This window comes from Melopsittacus undulatus, chromosome 4, assembly GCF_012275295.1.
Source record: "Melopsittacus undulatus isolate bMelUnd1 chromosome 4, bMelUnd1.mat.Z, whole genome shotgun sequence".
NCBI classification, from domain to species: domain Eukaryota; kingdom Metazoa; phylum Chordata; class Aves; order Psittaciformes; family Psittaculidae; genus Melopsittacus; species Melopsittacus undulatus.
Window position 1 is genome coordinate 104,769,484 of NC_047530.1, and position 18,028 is coordinate 104,787,511.

General features: G+C 39.1%; 1 protein-coding gene across 1 annotated transcript; it reads left to right on the forward strand.

The window, feature by feature from the left end:
* Positions 1 to 1,624: 1,624 nt before the first annotated feature.
* On the forward strand, positions 1,625 to 17,542 carry LOC115947370 (pancreatic lipase-related protein 2-like). The gene is made up of 15 exons (XM_034061354.1): positions 1,625 to 1,629; positions 2,378 to 2,408; positions 2,934 to 3,074; positions 4,129 to 4,174; positions 5,590 to 5,744; positions 6,293 to 6,418; positions 7,345 to 7,479; positions 8,445 to 8,553; positions 9,626 to 9,745; positions 9,835 to 9,957; positions 12,336 to 12,451; positions 13,230 to 13,359; positions 14,700 to 14,811; positions 16,117 to 16,281; positions 17,106 to 17,542. The coding sequence occupies exons 1-15, from the start codon at positions 1,625 to 1,627 to the stop codon at positions 17,167 to 17,169; spliced, it is 1,578 nt and encodes a 525-aa protein (XP_033917245.1). The 3' UTR covers positions 17,170 to 17,542.
* The last annotated feature ends 486 nt before the right edge of the window (positions 17,543 to 18,028 follow it).

Below are 18,028 nucleotides of genomic sequence, written 5' to 3' on the forward strand. Positions count from 1 at the left end.
AAGCTGTGTTTGAGCTGCAGAAAGAACATTCTTCCATCTTTAGCCACTTCACCCCTCAAGAAAACACACATTCATTGAGGAAACATCTTGACAGAAGGAATTTTCCTCACTGGGTTAGTAATGGTGGGCAAAAGATTAATGTTCATCTACTCCAGCTGCATGCATTAAGCAGTTATTTTCCCACCTCCTCTGGCATGTAAGATTTAAACAGGAGTCAGCCCAGGAAAGAGATGGAGGTGTGAATGTGATCTATAAAATGAAAAGGGTCCCTGAGAAGGCAAATACAAACTGACTGGTCCATTTTCTCCCACACTAGTAACAGGAAGCACGAAAGGAGCCAGCAGTTGCACCCTTCAAGACAAACAAAAAGAGATGATTCTTCTCACAGTTGTGTAATTGCAAGATGTTTAATAAAGGATGCTGGGTGTGCTAGAAATGTGCATGAGTTCAGCACCAGCATGGACAAGCTTATGGAAGAAAAATTCTCAGGAAATTCTGAAGGATGGAAAGTCAGCACTTTGTGGCTTGCAGCTTACTTGACAGGTCCCAAATAGTACTGAAGTAGTTAACCCCATTAAAGTGAGAAGTTTTCTAGAAGCCAACACAGCAGTACTGACATCTCCCAGTGTTGCTGAGCAATGAGCTTTCCTGGTATTAGTAAACTAGCATAGAAAACTGATTTCATGCTTATCTGCTGGAGTAAATCCTCTGACTAATTTGTTACAAATATGAAGATGCCCTGCTCTCCCAGTAACCTTGTCTTACATGCTGAAGGAGAGCTGCAGTGGCTCACTGACTGCTGAAAGGCAGCATGAACACCACTAAATAGTCACTTCACATGTGCTGGGAAAAGCCTAGAGAAGTTAAGCTCCAGTTGATGCTCAGTATTAGCTGGAATGATGATTTACAATATTGCCTAGTACACATTTGCATCTAGGATGTGAGATGATGCTCCCATCATAAGTAAACTAAAAAGCCCTTAAATATGTATCATTCTAATTTTAACTTTGCAACATCACTGAATATTCTAAGTCATCTGATATCTTCACCATAAGACTGCTAATGAAAGTTCATCTTGCAGCAGAGGGTTCAAGTATGATTTGGGATTATAATACCAGGTACCAGATAAGCTTCTAAATGCAAATGGCAATTCTGATTTCTTGAACTCCCCAGGGATCATATATGCTAAAATGCTCAGAATAGGTAAAATCCATGGATTCAAATTAGCAACAATAATGTACTAAATGTACTAGATTAATTTGAAAGTTTGAGTGACCTGTTTCTGCAGGTCAGGAAGAAGTCAGTGACCTGACTTCTTCTGAAGTGGGAAGAAAAGGTAAGGATAGAATGAAGCGAGGTTTTGGTCCCATATTATAAAGAACAAGGTTATATCAGAAGTAGATCAGGAACTGATTTTCTGTGAGGCCCTTAAATTCTAATGAATCAGCCTCTCAGAGTGTGTCTATAACTTCTTAGAGATATAAATACCAAATATCAGCTCCCTTTGAATATGACACTACATCTTAGATCTAAGCACCAGATCCCCAGATCTGAGTATACCATGCACTGTAGCATCACAGTTCTGAGGACCTATGAAATATCACTATATCCAGTTTTGGCCAGGATGACGTAGGATAACTGGAAAGTAGATTTCTTTTTGTGTGCTTCTTTTAACCATTTAATGGACTACTTTGCACCCTAACAACAGTCTTTCATTATGTGAGCAGAAGATAACTCAAGTGAATTTTAATGTGAATAATTCATCACTTTACTGGACTTAATTTAGTCCTGAAGAAATGAAAAACCCAAACTCCTTGATGTACACACTAACCTTTCTTCTTAACTTTCTGCTAGGGTTACAAAGCACAGAAGATGGAGGATCTCTTTAGTAAAAGCAATCTGCATCTGAAGAAATTAACCTTTAAACAAATAAAAAGTTATTGCAGTTATCACTCTTAAGAATCCCTTTAACCCCATTCATATTTGCATGTGCTAGATGCGAGATACGTCATCAGTCAATGGAAAGCATTATACCAAAAGGGAGTCTCCCCTGACTTAGGAGGTGTCAATAGTCACCCAGTATACTTAAAGGGTTTAACATCAAAATGTTGAGATGAGAGCTTCTCATTTGTGTCTACACAAATCATAGAATCATTTAGATTGGAGAAGACTCACAAACAGGAACAAAGATCTCTAGGAAAGCCCAGTAAGAAATGTTAACATACAATACAACAACAACATAGTACTCTATGAAAAGACATCATTACCAAAACTCTGAAAACTAAAATTACTGCAATTATTACAATTTAATTATGAAGACTCATGGTGACTGGATGCGGTAACAGTCTGTCCAATGACTGTGCTTTCTTGTTTAAAGGTATTTCTGTCATTTTACAAAGAAAAGTTGGGTAATTCATCCATTAGCAAATTATAGAAGAGAGAAATACAAGACGAACAAATAACAGATGGCGGACTGGGCAATTTAATTTTATTGCCATTTTTCATTCTTTTCTCTCTGCCTTTTCTCAGGTAACAGCATAAACCTTGCAACACACATGCAAGCTCAGCACAAAACACCTTGTTTATGTCTTGCTGATGTAATGGTACACTGAACTAACAAATTTTCCTCAGTCTGTAAATGATTTAAGTCAGGGATTAGCTCCAGGAAGGATGGTTTTGCTATTAAAACTCTAGAATAGGACCCAAAAGATTGGGCTCTGCTACAGCCTTCCAGTGTGATGCTACTCACATGAGTCGCAGCTCAGCATCACACAGTTACGAGCAGCCCAGCTTATGGGAGAGCCTTGTCCTGATCCTAAAAAAGCTGCATGCTTGTTCACTGTTTACACCACACTTCTCAGCTCTTTTTAGCTTTAAAGACAATTACCATTGTGTGAGGATAACACCCTATTTGAAACTTCCCATTGAAACAGGTGGAGTCATGCAGTAACTGGTCTGACCTGGTTCGTCTTATCTCAGATGAAGCATACCTTATACAAGGAGATATCCCTCAGCACCAGCCAACAGAGCCACAGGTGCAGCTGGAAACCCAAGCGTTGTGGAGCAGCAGTGGGGTGAGTGTCCCTCTGTCCTGTGTCCTGCTTCATTCCAGGCTCCTCAAAGAACTTACCAAGCAAGGCTTACCAAAATCAGCAGAGAGGTGAACCCAAAGAACTTGCTCTAAGCTCTGCCAAGGTAAAATGGACTACATCAGAGCCGAGAACATTTAAGGGACTGAAATAAGGTGCATCATGATAAGGTGTGGAGTATCTGGTGAGTTTCTGGAGGATAAGAACTGGAAGCAGGACATGCTTGAACCTGCAGTGGATTTCACAGGGAGAACTCTTAGCTCCTGACAGTGTATGATGGACTTCAGGGGACAGGGAGGACAAGAGGTGGGGATGTCAGGAAGGGGATGCAGGGCTCTGCCTTTGCAGGACTCATTGGAGGATCAGAACCTGATATTAGAGTTCTTTCATTTGAAGATAAGTTATTTGCACTAGTAGTAATGATGCTACACTTTCAACGCTCAAAGTAAATTACTGCTTCCATTTATGCCAGTGCTTACCTATCAGCTGGTGATTAAGTGATCAAAGAGATCAGGCTTATAAGCTGACTGATAGCAATGGCTGATAGCAATGATCAAAATGAGTTCTCAAAACGATATGATTTAGAACCACAAATTAAATTTGTTCCTGGGTTCTTTTAAATGCAATCACCAAATAGCCCTTCTGTAAGAAACTTTTCTATTACATGCTAGAAGAAACTTCACACTGTAAAAATAAGTTATTGCAAATCCTTTAAGAATCTTGTTTTCCCAGGAATTGCAGCACTAGAGAAAAATAAAAGCATCTGTTTGTCAAGGTCAGGAGGACAATCTGGAAGACATGCTTAGAGGATATCCTGCATATGCAAAATCTCCATGGCAAAGAGCAAGAATCCCAAAGGTATTTTCTTGAAACCTTGCTATCTTTAAGGAAACATTGATTCTTTTGGATTCAACTAATTAAACACCCAAAGTACTCCTATGGCCACTAGGACTTCTTTCTAAGGGGTCAAGGAAACCCTTAAGGTGAATTCCAGAATCTATTTTTAATTATGTTTCAACTGTGTTCTTATTTGCTTTAGATGTTTGCAGTATGGATCACTACTCTTCTTCTCAATGAAGCCAAAGGTAAGACACATAGTTGATAGAGTCTATAAATAGTAAAAACTGTGTGCAGTTTAAAGTAGAATATCTGTATTTTTGAAAAAGGATGTGCTTTGGAAAGGATTTAACAGACTTCATTAGGAATTTCAATTGGGAATTTAACTTACTACTTTTTAATTCTGTAGAGGTTTTTGCAGCTAGCAAACCAAATGGGAATTAGGCATTTTTATATATTCACTGATACCAAAATTCTTCCAGAACAGTTTCCCCTACCCACCCTCAACACACACCAGCATTTATGGTAGCTACAACAGTTGTAATGCCAGCCAAGGCACTATGCACAGAACAAGAAAACAGTCCTGGTCCAATAGTCCTTTTTACCAATAGGAAAGAATAGTTCAGTGGGGACAGACACACAGAAAGAGCAGAGAGAAACAAAAAGGCACAATCCAAAAGTGGAAACACCCCAATGAAAATGACTTGCTCACTTGTGGAGTCTCTCACTGTAGCTCCACAATCAAATCTCCTCTTTCTCTAGATGTATTTCCAGTATATATCACTCTACCCCTGTGTTTCACACACACCAATGAATAGAGTAAGTCATGGTGTGATGCAGCATGAATTTCTCAGCTATCCTAGCTAACAATAGCTCCTTGTCGTTTTCAGTATCTTAAGAGCAATAAAAATTATTTTGGATTTCACAATTGAGGTGTTTTAATGGTGGGTAAGGATGACATTTAATGGCAACACCCGTATGCCATATTTGCATCATTACTGTATTAAAGTCACAATAGCAATTGGGAAATTCTAGTCCTTCAGGGACAGACCACACGTCCCGAGGCTGTGCTTTACTTTAGGCTTCCACTCAAATTCCACTTTATTGCTTCCACTAAAGTCTTACGGTGATAAAGGATAAGGGAGATGTTTAACAGACGTTGTGAAGCAACCAGAGGTATCTCTCTCTGGTTTCATTTTACTCCTTCATGAACTGTTGCATAAGAAATAACAATTGAGATAATTCCTGAAGCATTAGGACTAATTTGAACTGCTCCTCTGTGCTGGCAGCAAAAACTGGTTTGTTCTCTGAATCCATAAGGGATCAAGATTTTATTATCTTTTGTTGTTAACAATATGTTTAACCAAACACATCCTACATTCTCCTGAGTTCTTTAAGCTGAGTTCTACATTATATGTGCAACAAGAATCAGTGCTGAAGGCCAAGTCGCTGCTACATGCACAAGGCACAAGAGCACAAATGCTCTCCTTAACGGAAAACTGAACACAAGTGCCTGAATCAGTCACTTTCTGCTTCCTTTTAGTGTATAAACTAATAGTTTAACATTTAGTTTATAAACACTATCCTGCCAGCTCCTTGTAAAGTGGTGGCAGCCTGACCTGCTACATTCCAGAACACTAACAGTTTTCTTTGCGTACCCCAGGAAGGGAGGTTTGCTACGGAAGACTTGGATGCTTTACAGATAAACCCCCTTGGTCTGGGATCCCAGGGAGAGAACTGGCAGGCTTGCCCAGCTCTCCAGAATATGTGAACACCAATTTCTTTCTTTACACTAGAGACAACATCATGAAACATCAAGTAAGAAACTGCTTTGCTTTTAAATACTGATAGCATACAACATTCAACATATTCATTTCTTTTCTTCCATTTTTTTTTTCCTTATACATCTCCCAGAAGAAGTGTCTTATTTCCCAATAAACCCTATGGGCTTTCTCATAAAACATAAATAAGCTTAGCAATGAAGGTCTTATCTTCAAACAAAAAAACAAGAAAAATATGCATAGATTCAAAGTCAACCACACACTACCTTGCAGCAGATGCTACCTTTCTATTTCTATGGCCAAGGTTGATAAAATCTTGTGTTTACATGGCATGTTGTACCAGTATATCTCAAAGCATTGCATGCCAGTATCATTAGTTCAATTAACAAGAGGAAGTGAATAATTTGTTGACATGATTAATTGATATCCCCCAGCAAGGCAGTTTACACGTGAGAAACAAGACACATCTCTATGGAGTCCGGCACTATGCCTTAGGCATGGGGTAGTCAGCCATGTATCAAAATGCACTGTGGGATGGAGCAGTCACATCCTTGTGTTGTTTGTTGGTTATCGTTTTTTACACAGAAAATTTCAGCTACAAGTCCTTCAACTATCAAAGCTTCCAATTTCAGGACACACAGGAAAACTCGCTTCCTTATACATGGTCATCTTGCTGGAGCAGATCTCCCCTGGATATCAAAGATGTGCAGGGTATGGTATGACTATTTGCTGACAGTCATTTTACTTGTGTTTGAAAGTGCAGATATTCACATCATCCCATTCCCTGGCTTGAAATTTCCACATAACATTCACACCTCTCTTCTTTTGTTAATTTAGGAAATATATGAGGGAAAAAAACCCTCAGCATGAAGCTCAGTTCCACATGAACACCCTCTTGCTCCTAGCTATGAGTATAGGGCACTCCAGTCTTCTGCTAAGTGCCCTCTTGCTGAATTCAGCTCCACTGGAAAGTTATAATTAATTGATTTTTCAATTCCTTGCCAATAATAAAGGGGGGAAATGTCATTTTTCTCACCTCAGCAGAAGGTAAAAATAAACATTTCAGTTTGAGTGAAGCATTTGATCTAATAAAAACAAAATGCTTCTTTCAGCAGATTGGCTTCATTTTATTTAGGCCTGTCTCAAAAATTAGATTGTCTCAGAATGAAAATTCAGAATGTTCCATTGCCAGAAGTGTATAAACAGTATATTTTGGTTCACATATATGAACTTTGGGGCTGAACAAGTCAAGCACATGAACACAAATTTGTGAATCCAGTGGTCCAGGCATGTAAGTTTTGATAGATAAAGCTTGGACAATAAAAAAGTAACACTATCCTCTTTCTCTATCTGGGGTACTGTCATTAAGAAAAGCTAATACCTAAAGCAAACCAAGGCATCTAGAAAGGAAATTGGAACTGAAGCAAGCTTCTGTGTATCCTGTGTGCTCAAATCACTGCCTCCACTCTGCCTCCATGTGTTAATTCTTAGTATTGCAGGAATTGGTATACCGAAGATGTGGCTTTACCAGTCACGTAAGAGCTCCAGATGCAACAAAAAAAGATACTTTTTACATATACCCTGTCACAATTCTTGTGTGTTTGCTTCTGTTCTTCTGTTTTCATGTTTTCCACCAGTTCATGTTCCACACTGAAGATGTGAACTGCATTTTGACTGACTGGAGAGGTGGCTCCAACGGTTTGTACACTGAAGCAGTTAACAACGTCCGCATTGTGGGGGCTGAGCTGGTATATCTGGTGAACCTTCTGGAGGTAAAAGTATCTGTGGAACATGAAAGCCAGGGCACAGTCTGTATGGTAAAGGCTGTTTTCAGGGTGGCACCTTTAGGTTTGGTGCAATAGAGTGAGAAGTACAGAAGTTCTCAATAATATAGCTGAAAATGTCATAAAAAATCTCTAATCCTACACAAATGGGAATATCTGCTTCAGTGTCACACCATAGATAAGTGTGTCCCTAAGGCCTTATAGGCCATAATTGCTGAAAGTTTTGCTCATGATGGGCTTTATACTGGACAAGACATCAAATTGCAGCTGTCTAGCAAAACTGCAAAGTGAAGGGTGGTAATAGAGGCCCAATACAGCGAAATTACTCCTCTGTGGGTCACATACGCTGCCTCCTGAGAGAACTGAATTGCAGCACAAAGATGAAACTGTCCTGCAGCAAACCATGTCAGGCTTCCCATGAAGAAGCTCATCTGAGGCTGGTACACCAGCAGCAATCCCAGCATGGTCCTACTTGTCCAGCAGGTCCTGTGTGGTGGAGCATCTCCATAGCAGGAAAGCCATTTGATTTATGCAGAGGATATGCCACAGACAAAGGCACTGAAAGCTCCTCCTCCACAGATCCCTATCCTGATGGGACAGAGAGCTTCGGGGGTGAGGCAGTGGGTCATTCATGTTTTGGATAAGTAATCAGTGCAAATATAGGGGAGCTAGTGCAGAAACTCCCTTCTCCCTCTTTTCTGTCATAAAGGCCAGTTCCTGCAAAGATTACTCCCATTCAGAGGTGTGATATAAGAGGGGACAGATGAGTCTGGAGCTGCTTCTCTTTAGATATAGATTCCACCACCCAACAGTAACTTCCCACCCAAGACACTGCCCTCCATCACCCACTGGTCTGGCCATGTCCTGGCACAGCATGGGGCCACGATGCAGTGCCACCAGCTTGTATGCCCAGTTTAACATGCTTGTTTTTATCTTACCATACATCTTCACAGAAAGACTATGGCTACTCTCCTGCCAACATTCATTTCATTGGCCATAGTCTTGGAGCACATGCGGCAGGGGAGGCAGGGAGAAGGAAACCTGGCATTGGAAGAATAACAGGTATGGAAGCTATTTCAGCTGGTGAAGCTTTATGTTTTTCATGCACCTAAAGAATCACTGCTGCTTTATAAACACACAATATAGACTACCAATGTTCTCATTTGTCATAATTGACACAAATGAAGACATGTCCTAGAGCATCCCATGCATTTCACATGTCAAGAGTTCACAGTTCTGAGAAAGGTTTGACTGCAACAGATGAGAAAGGCTTAAATATCCTGAATGTGGCTAAACAGAGGTCAATTTTCACAGGTTGCAAGTCCTAGGAAACACTTGTTTATGATTTTTAATTATACAAAAGAATGGGAACAAAATACTCTCTTACATGTGGAATAACAGATTTGTAGAATTAGCACACTCTAATATGGCTTTTTAGATGTTCAGGAGATTGAAAATCTGAAATGAAACATTAAAAAGCCTGGTTCTAGTATCTCAGGATGACACTAAATAGCCATTGACACCCTGAAAAGGAAGAAAGCTGTTAGTTACATAGTTACACAGAGAGACAGCACCATGACACACTCAGACATCAGATTTTAAAGGCTCACTGTTTTCTGCTTTCCTTTCTCCTCCAGTCAGTTCTTTTCTATGCATAGGTATTGCTTTGACTAAGCTGTGTACACAGCAAGCAGTCACACAAGCAGTTCCGGGAAACAGGGATCAGAATTGTGTTACTTCAGCCCTGAAGAGAGCTCACTGACACTGAAATGTAGGGGAAACATTTTGAATCAAGCTCTTTTAGAAACAGAAAATAGATTTTTGACCAAATGAAACTTCTCAAACAAATCTGCACACTCAGATTAACATAAAAAGATTTCACATTTTTACTAACAGGCAAAAAAAAACCCCAAACCTCTTCTTAGAACATTGTTCTCCAAAAGCAAGCCAAGTGCCCATCAGAATTTTACTGTGCTGCAATACCTCCAGCCACCTTTCTGTTAAAACCCTGCTTGTTTTACTGGCTGTGGACCACAAAATGGATTTTTATATGTGGAGTAAAGATAGAAATGTAATGTCATACAGTGTACACACTGATCTATTTGCTCAGTCAGACCTATCTCCATTCATTTAGGTTTGGATCCAGCTGGGCCCCTTTTCCAGTATACTCCCGCAACGGTTAGGCTGGATCCTTCAGATGCAGCATTTGTTGATGTAATTCATACTCATGCTGGTCATCTTTTCTTTGACTTTGGTAAGTTTTCATGCAAAAGCTGGCATCAATGCAGAGGTTGGCCATAGTCTACCTGAGAGTGATCAGTCTTGATGCCTTGTGCATTTCAGCTCCAGGGATTCTTCAGCCTTGTGGCCACCTGGATTTTTACCCAAATGGGGGGAAGAAGATGCCAGGATGCAAACAGCTTCGTGTACCTACTGGGAATCGGAGCATCAATGACCTTATGAGAGGTAAAAATGTTTTAAAGAAATAATACCTTATTATAAACTAAAGTTAGAAATAAAGGCTAAGCTAAGGTAAAGCCTTTTGAATGTGTGTATTATTTATATAGTTCAGATTTTGAGAGGGAGAGAATGCTCAAAAATGGAATATTTAAAGCTGCCCTTAAATACCTTCCAATATTCTTTTATACTAACCAAAGAGAATTCTAGATGGAAACCTCATTTAATGCATGCAGATTTGTTCATCACAACCTTTGTAAGAACCTGCAGCTGTTCTGACAGACTGACCTCAGTGGGAATTCCAACATGAAGGACTGGTAAAATTTCATTCAAGGATAATCCAAAATCGGGTATTTTAAAGCCTTCCTTCTCACTGGAAACACATTAGTCCCAATATAACTGGGGTTAGACACTCTCATCCACACCATTAACAGCTCTGTCTTCAAAGGGAACAGCACAAGGTTAAAAATATAGAGGCTGACAAAATGAGTGCTCCATTGATAGCTCATGTTCTTCAAAGAAAGCTGTGCAGTTAATCAGAATTACCTTGGGATCCAGTACAATAGATCCCAAAAATCCTGTCTTCTGATCCTAACCTACAGAAATGAGAACATCTGTTATTCACAGCTAAATGATCTGAAGTCCCTACCACTAGTGAAGTAATTGACTTTCAGGAATTCTCTGTCTTGGAATTGGTAGGAGAACTTAGTAACAAAGAGGACAGGAAGTTGTCTGCACAAAGTTACTGGGAACCAAAGCACTTTCCAATCAGACTGCATGAGAATATCTGCATTTTCAGAAAAAAAACCCACCAAAAACAAAACAAACAAAAAAAATCACATTTTCCAGAGACATTTCACAAGGCTGTTTACAATCCACTCTTTGCTGAAGCGGAAGCTCAGCTCTAGTGAACACAAGCAGATAGAGTTGGTTGTTCATGCAGCTCCTAAAAATAGAGACAACCATAATTCCTGCCTCTTGGTTAAACCTTACTTTTGTGCACATCTCTTCTGTTTGATTTATATTTATTTAGTGCTTTTATGTTTGAACTGCTTTAGAAATGCCATTTAGTAACTTATTTCTACAGCTTTTGATACAGTAGGGACTGGAGTATTATGTTCCCATTGTATAGATGGTAAAGTGAATTTGACACTAGTATAAAGTAAGCTAACTGTAAGAGCTGCAGTTCTAAACTTAAAAGCACAGACCCTTCTGAATTAGATTTAAAGGAGAAACTATAAAGAAATCATGCTCAGAAAGCCTTGATGATGCAGATTATTTTCAAGGAAAACAGACAAAACTACTTTTCAGAGGGTTTTTGACAAGTTTTGTTTCTTTCCTTATGCAAAGTACAATGTCAACTGATGTTGATGGTTGTCCAGTATCAACTGGTCAATACCAATGGATCTGTGTTTAACACACACACATACTGACAGTAGGTGAAATTCTGATTTTAACTATAAACTGTGGCAGCTTGCAATTACTTCAGTGCCTCCAAGATTTCACCCTATGATTAGGTGAGCCCACATACAGGCTGAAGCAGAGTGGAGCCTGTTTTTATACAGCTTGGTCTTAGTACATTGTTCTTTCATAGAGGAGAGACTTCAGAGCCAGTGAAGACAATACTTGTTGCAAGAGACCTGTAAATATAACCCAAACAGCAAATTCTTCTTTCCTGCACTGGCTGCTTATAAATTCCACTCTGATGGGAAAATGTACTTGTTTCATGTATTTCTGACAAAATCAAGAACACACTGCCAAGCATCTCCCTTTTCAGAGCATTTCATAGAATCATCGCTGTCAAACAACTGCAGATTTTCTACAGCTTAAAACACTGAAAGCCATGGAAGTTAAAATAATTACTACAATTGCCTTAAATTCTAGAAATTAGTGGAAACTGTGGTTTCACAAAATACCATGTTGTAATAATGGTAAGCAAATGAAAACTACTTTATAGTAACTACGATATGCTTTTAAAAAGCTATACCTATGAATTAGTCAAGTCTTTGACATATCAAAGGGAAATTCTCCTAAATCCTCCTCCGTTCTCATGTTAAAGTAAAAGAAGTACACACAGTAGGATGGGAGGCTGCACAATGTTTACCTGAATGCATCACCACCTCTGTTAACTTCAGCATGAGTACAGGGACACACAGATTAGAACCTTGCTTTTCCCCATAGAAAAATATATATGTAGCCATAAGTACATTTTTTACTATAAAACCTAATAATTCACACTTTAAACATCTTTTAATTATTGCTATATTTTAATCTGAGACATCACTGTATGCACAAATGCTTTTGAGAGAAAAAGACACACAAGTGTTGGTTTGGCATGGACTTTGTCAATGCATAACTTTAATCATTTTACTGGGGCTCTTTCCCAGAATATAGATCTCTTGGATGTGGACATAAAAGAAGTCTCCGGTACTATGCTGAGAGTATTAATACTCCAAATGGATTTGTCGGGTATCAGTGTGAAACTTATCGAGCCTTTGTATTGGTAAGTATTAGGTACACATTTATCTGAGCGGTTATAGTCCTGCCTTTCTTCTCTTAATTATTTCCAAGACAGCTTCTACACTCTGGATCATGTGACATAGGGTGGGCTATGGAGATTCACTGACTACCTTCATCCAGAGGACATAAAAATATAGGCAAAATGTAAAAGCAATAAACTTAAAAAAAACCCAAAACAAAAAAGAATTAAAGATCTAGAAGAAAATAAGACAGTAAATACATTTACAAGGGGGGACATGAAGTGGCTGGGCTCACCTGTTGCATGGATCACCAGTTAAGGTCACTCTGGTTGAAGGAAGTCCATCTAAACCCGGTGAAACCCATCATCAAGAGAACAGCCTCTGGATTTCAGAAGTGTTTAAATATCTGTATAAACAATAAATGTCCTCAGTATATAGAGCAGGGGAGATATTTATACATTGCAGCATTGCTCACACAACCCTCAGGTGGCAGAAGAAGAAGGCAGCACAATATCCTGGTGTTCATGCCAGACATAGCTGGGCTTTTAGTGGACCACTTCTAGCAGCACAACTGGAGGCTGGTCAAGAAGGAAGATGAGTCTGAATTTCTTTCCATCTACTCCCAAAAAGAATGATTACAATACTGGGAAAAGCTGTTAATGTTAGAAGCAATATTGTCAAGTAACTTGTACATTTTCAAAAAAAGCTGGAAAAAAGCTGAAATAACTTAATTTATTCAACTTTAAAAAGTGGGCTTAAAACAGATAACATCTTGTAACACACATTGTTATTTTCCCCCAGGGAGACTGCTTCCCGTGTCCAAAGGAAGGATGTCCACTAATGGGTCATTATGCTGATACATTTTTACATAAAACTGAAAAAGAACATCAAAAAGTTTATTTAAACACAGGACCTTCCTTTCCATATGCCCGTAAGTGCTCATTTGAGAGGTGAATTCTAAAGTGGCAATGAATTATATGTGAAAAATCTCTTATACTACTCCAGAGAGCTGGTGGAGTGGCACCCGGTGCCAAATCTAGAGTTTCAAAGTATGTTAGGAACACACAGTACCACATTACCTAGGCTGAGATAATTATAGAAACAGATCAACTGATGTTGACCTCTGAGTTAGAAACGATGCTAAAATTTTGTTAATTAGATGATGGCTGCAAAAATCCTATAAAGCTGAAGATGGGAGGAATGTTGTGCTGAAAGTGAACAATTTTGAACAATAATAACAAAGTTACACTGTCTTTATTGACAAAAGTTTATAAAACTGAATAATTTCTTTTGCAAATCTCATCAAGTCAAAATGGCAGGAAGTAAGAAGTACAGTTTTCATTGTGATTTGTGTAGAAGCAGCCAGTGGGAAATAAGAAAATTTGTGAGTAAGTTGCAGTCCATCACAGGAGATGAACTGCAAGGGCAATAAATGAGAAAGGGTCTTGGAGGTCCTTATTCACTGGGCAACAAAACATGAAAGCAAAATGAAGGAAAAAAATCAATCATCTTATGTGTCGATAAGAGCAAAAAGTAAAACAATTAATGTGAGTATAGAGAAACTGGCCATTCTGCAAATCTAAATGAATACATTCTGTTCAACATTTACAAACTGCTGAATTTATAGAAGTTATAGCCTGAAACCAAACATAAACTTCTGAAATGGAGGAAGAGATTCTCCTTTTAATAGCCAAATTAAAGCCAGCACAAACACTTCCCAAACCTGGTTATTTGAAATCAATATGCGTTACTGCATCTGAGAACCTTCTGTCTTAGATGCGTGGGATGACAGGATCCCCTGACAGCTCTTGGGCTATGCACAGGTATAAGAAACCCCTAAAAAATCTAAATGTCAAGATCATCCTGGGGAGGAAGCCCATTTTATTTAATATATCTTTAACAACACAGCAATTCACTGGATCTCACTTAACAGTTGAGACCCTCAAATTGCTCATAAGTGTAAGAAATGACAAAACTAAAAGTGAGGGCAAGTGAAAGAGCAAGGTACAGTATTGGCCAAGGCAGATTAATACTCAGCATAGTCAGTAGGTCAGCAAAGATTGGACCTGCAATTGAGACCACACATTCAAGGAAATGAATAGTACTAGAATCATGCAAAGCTAACTTTTGACTTAATAGTGACATTTTGTTTGCTTACAAGTGCTTATGAGCAATAATTTTCTCTCCCTGAAAGACATTGAAACATGTAAGTTTTACCATTAGAAAAGAAACTTCCTTAAAACCATAATCTATTTCACTTTGCTCTCAAAGGCTGGCGGAAAGAGATACATGTCAAAGTGTCTGCAACAGAAACCATGGAGGGAAATATAGACGTAGCCTTGACTGGAACTAATGGGATCAGGAGAAAATATACAGTTGACAAGTAAGTTTAACAGTTTGTTGAATAAATAGCTATATTGCTGTTACCACATTGAATTTATACACAGCTAATTTTACATGTCTTGTCTTGTTCTATGTGATCCGTGGTTTAGACTGGTAATGAAAGTAGCTATCAGTGCTTGAAGCTCCCCATGGTACAGACTGTGGTCAAAATCTGCTTGCTGGTATCTCTTGCTCTGTATTTTCTGTTCTGAGGATGACTGTTAGCATAGCACAGTGGGTGAGAGCAAAGAGCTCTGTGGCTGCTGCTGGACTCACACATCATTTGGTGATACTCTCTGTGAAGAAAGAGAGCTGCATGGCATACAATCATTTAATCATACCCTCCTCTAGAGAAAAGGTGAGAAAATTGCAGCTTGGTTATGAATGAATCTGGAGTCAGATTCCTGTCTGCTCAGCGTAGGTTTTTCCAGGGAATTTAAATTTCATAAACTGATCCTTGCCAAGAGCACAGCTTAAATATTGAAAAACCAATCTCCTCTGTGTTTGAACATAGTCCTGTAACTGGTACCCTGTACCAGGAGTACCTTTGGTTGCAAATACTGCAGCGGTACACCTACAGGTAATCTCTATGACAATGTCACTGTAGTGTACATTCTGTTAAAGTGAATGATACCACAGAAGACATGAGTATAAACTATAATCTTCAATTTTCCTCATGGTTGAGAGCAAGCAGAAGCACTAAGAGAACTTTTTGTCGTGACTTATTTGGAGATAGATCCCATTTTCCAAACACAATGTTTAGAATAAACCCCATGGCAATACTGACAAAAGCCAAGCTGGCTAACCTGTTTTCATGTTGAAAGGCACAGGAATTTAAGCCACTAAGTCCTCTGCATACTTATGTAGATCCCTGTTACAATGTTTGTCCAAAATAGTGTTTGATATATTTTATGTATGACTAATCTAAGGTCCAAGGATTTCATAAACAACTGTTCTACATGTTTGAATGACTAGCCAGCAGACAAGACAAAACTTGGGCTTCTGGACCCTAGACATGATGTCCTTAGTGCCTGAGTTGAAAGCCTCAGATCTGCGCGAGGCTCTGCATCAAGGGCCCTGTGCATTTCCAAGGAAATATTCTCCAGTGACATGTTCTAAGCTAAAATTTTGCCTAATATCCCTGATAGGTAATCCATGGAAATTAACTATAATAAAATTAGAATAATAGCATTCAAAGCTTCAACTCTCACAGCACCCCACAACTCTTTCTGCCTCAACTGTAGCATTTTGTTTCCCTCATTTGCAAAGAAAGCAGAGCACCACTTCTGTGCTTTTCCTTTGGCAGGGGAACTTTCAAACCAGGCAACACGTACTTGAACTACATTGATACAGAAATTTCTGGGAACATTTCAAAAGTTGAGTTTCTCTGGAAAAAGCATCGAGGTCATGTACACAGAGGCTGCATGGGAGCTGAAGAAGTCACAATAATATCTGGGGAAAACGGAAATGTGTGAGTACCCAATGTAATGGCGTTCCATTCTGTGGGTATAGGGGGGGAAACAATGACCAAAACAAAGAAAAAATACCCAAAATACTATTGCATGGTATCGTGCCCCTTAAAACAAGTGGGTTTAGGAACTGAAAATAAGAGCCTAATCCAAATTTCATGGCAGTACTGGGTGCTTGGCTTACTACAGTTACTCCCAAGAGCTCAGCAGTGCAGCCAGACTTCCCCAGAGAACAGAAACATCAAATCTGAAGTCCTGGTGGGGAATAGCACTGCACTTGTAAGAAAGGTAGAAGTTTTTTTCTCCTCAGTTGCAGTTTCCTGAGCCTACATCCCTGTTAGCACATAGCACAGCACATCAGAAACAGCTCTGCACAGTGCAACAGTCACTTGAGGCGGACCCCAGCTGGACCCCATGGATCAGGCACCCACTGGCACTTGCAGTACATTAGATACACTGCTGGAGCACACCTCTTGGCACAGTTTTAATCAAAACGAATCCATCTGATGTGTTCAGACACCACTCTGTCACGTAAACCGAAGTGTGGCAAGCGGGAAAAGTGGAGTGTAAGATTCCCTTTGAAAGTGTGTTCCTGGTCCAAATTAAAATGCTAATGGAGATTGAGCATAAAGATAAACACATCTTAAAATGTAATAGTTACTAACTAGTAATTCTTCTAAAAAGTCATTGTATAACATACACTTTTCATTCTCAGTCTACTAGAATTCATGCTTTGATTTAATATTAAATAGAAATAAGACTTACATTGATTATCTTGTGCTGCTGCTCAGAAAAAGATTTCCTTGAACTCTTCCTCTCTCACCAGGTCTGTGTTCTGTGGCTGTGGAACTGTGCAACAGAGCACATGGCAAGACCTGGCCCTTTGCTGAGGCTTGGTGAGGAATGCCATCATGTCCATTGTGGCAGCTCTCACCATCTGGAAGAGAACACTTCAGTCTGCAGCAAACTATGAACAAGACTCCTTCAACAGATCATTAAAAACCTGCCCAGCCCACTATAAAAGGTCTATTTCCAAATTAGTGTTTTCAGCTTTCATCCATACGGGGATGTATAGTTCCAGTTACAATGACAGCTAACACGTATTTTACTAGTAACACACATGTGCATTGTGATTATACTTCAGAGCCAAGAGAGAAAATAGTAAAATAGGGAAAATAAAGTCCCAGCCAATTTCCCTTAGAAATACACTTAATTATCTTAGGAGAAGCATCCAAAAAAGAAGCGACAAAACCAGGCAAACAAAAAAAAAACCCAGAAAAGAAATAATAATAATTAAAAAAAAAGAAATTAAAAAAAGATAAAGAAAAAACTTGAAAAAGGCAGATAAAAGAAAAAAGCATCATAGACAGCAAAATTCTTAACAGTGCCCACTTGTTCAAGAAAAGGCCCCTTGCATGCTCTCAGAAGGATCTGATTGTTTCTATGTCAGGAGTCTGAGGAATAATTTTAAATAGAAGAATAACAGTTTGAATGCCATTGCCTGACATGTCCTTTCTTCCTAAAGAACGCATTTAACCAGAGTTTTAGCAGCGCATCCAAAAGACTGCTTAGGACCTGGGACTGTGTAACGAGTTGTAGAGTAGATTTTGATAAACTCTACTATCAAAGTGCACCGTGTGTCAAGCAGGACAACTTAATGTACAGGAAAATACTTGATTGTTAACTATTTCCTGAGGAAGAGCTCACTGATGTGTTCTGTTCATCTCTGCTGAACACTGGGCAAGCTGG

Excerpts from the sequence above, each read along its gene's own strand:
- LOC115947370 (XM_034061354.1), top strand. Across the intron at positions 9,958-12,335 it reads CATCAATGACCTTATGAGAG|AATATAGATCTCTTGGATGT; the intron begins GTAAAAATGTTT and ends GCTCTTTCCCAG. Across the intron at positions 12,452-13,229 it reads CTTATCGAGCCTTTGTATTG|GGAGACTGCTTCCCGTGTCC; the intron begins GTAAGTATTAGG and ends ATTTTCCCCCAG.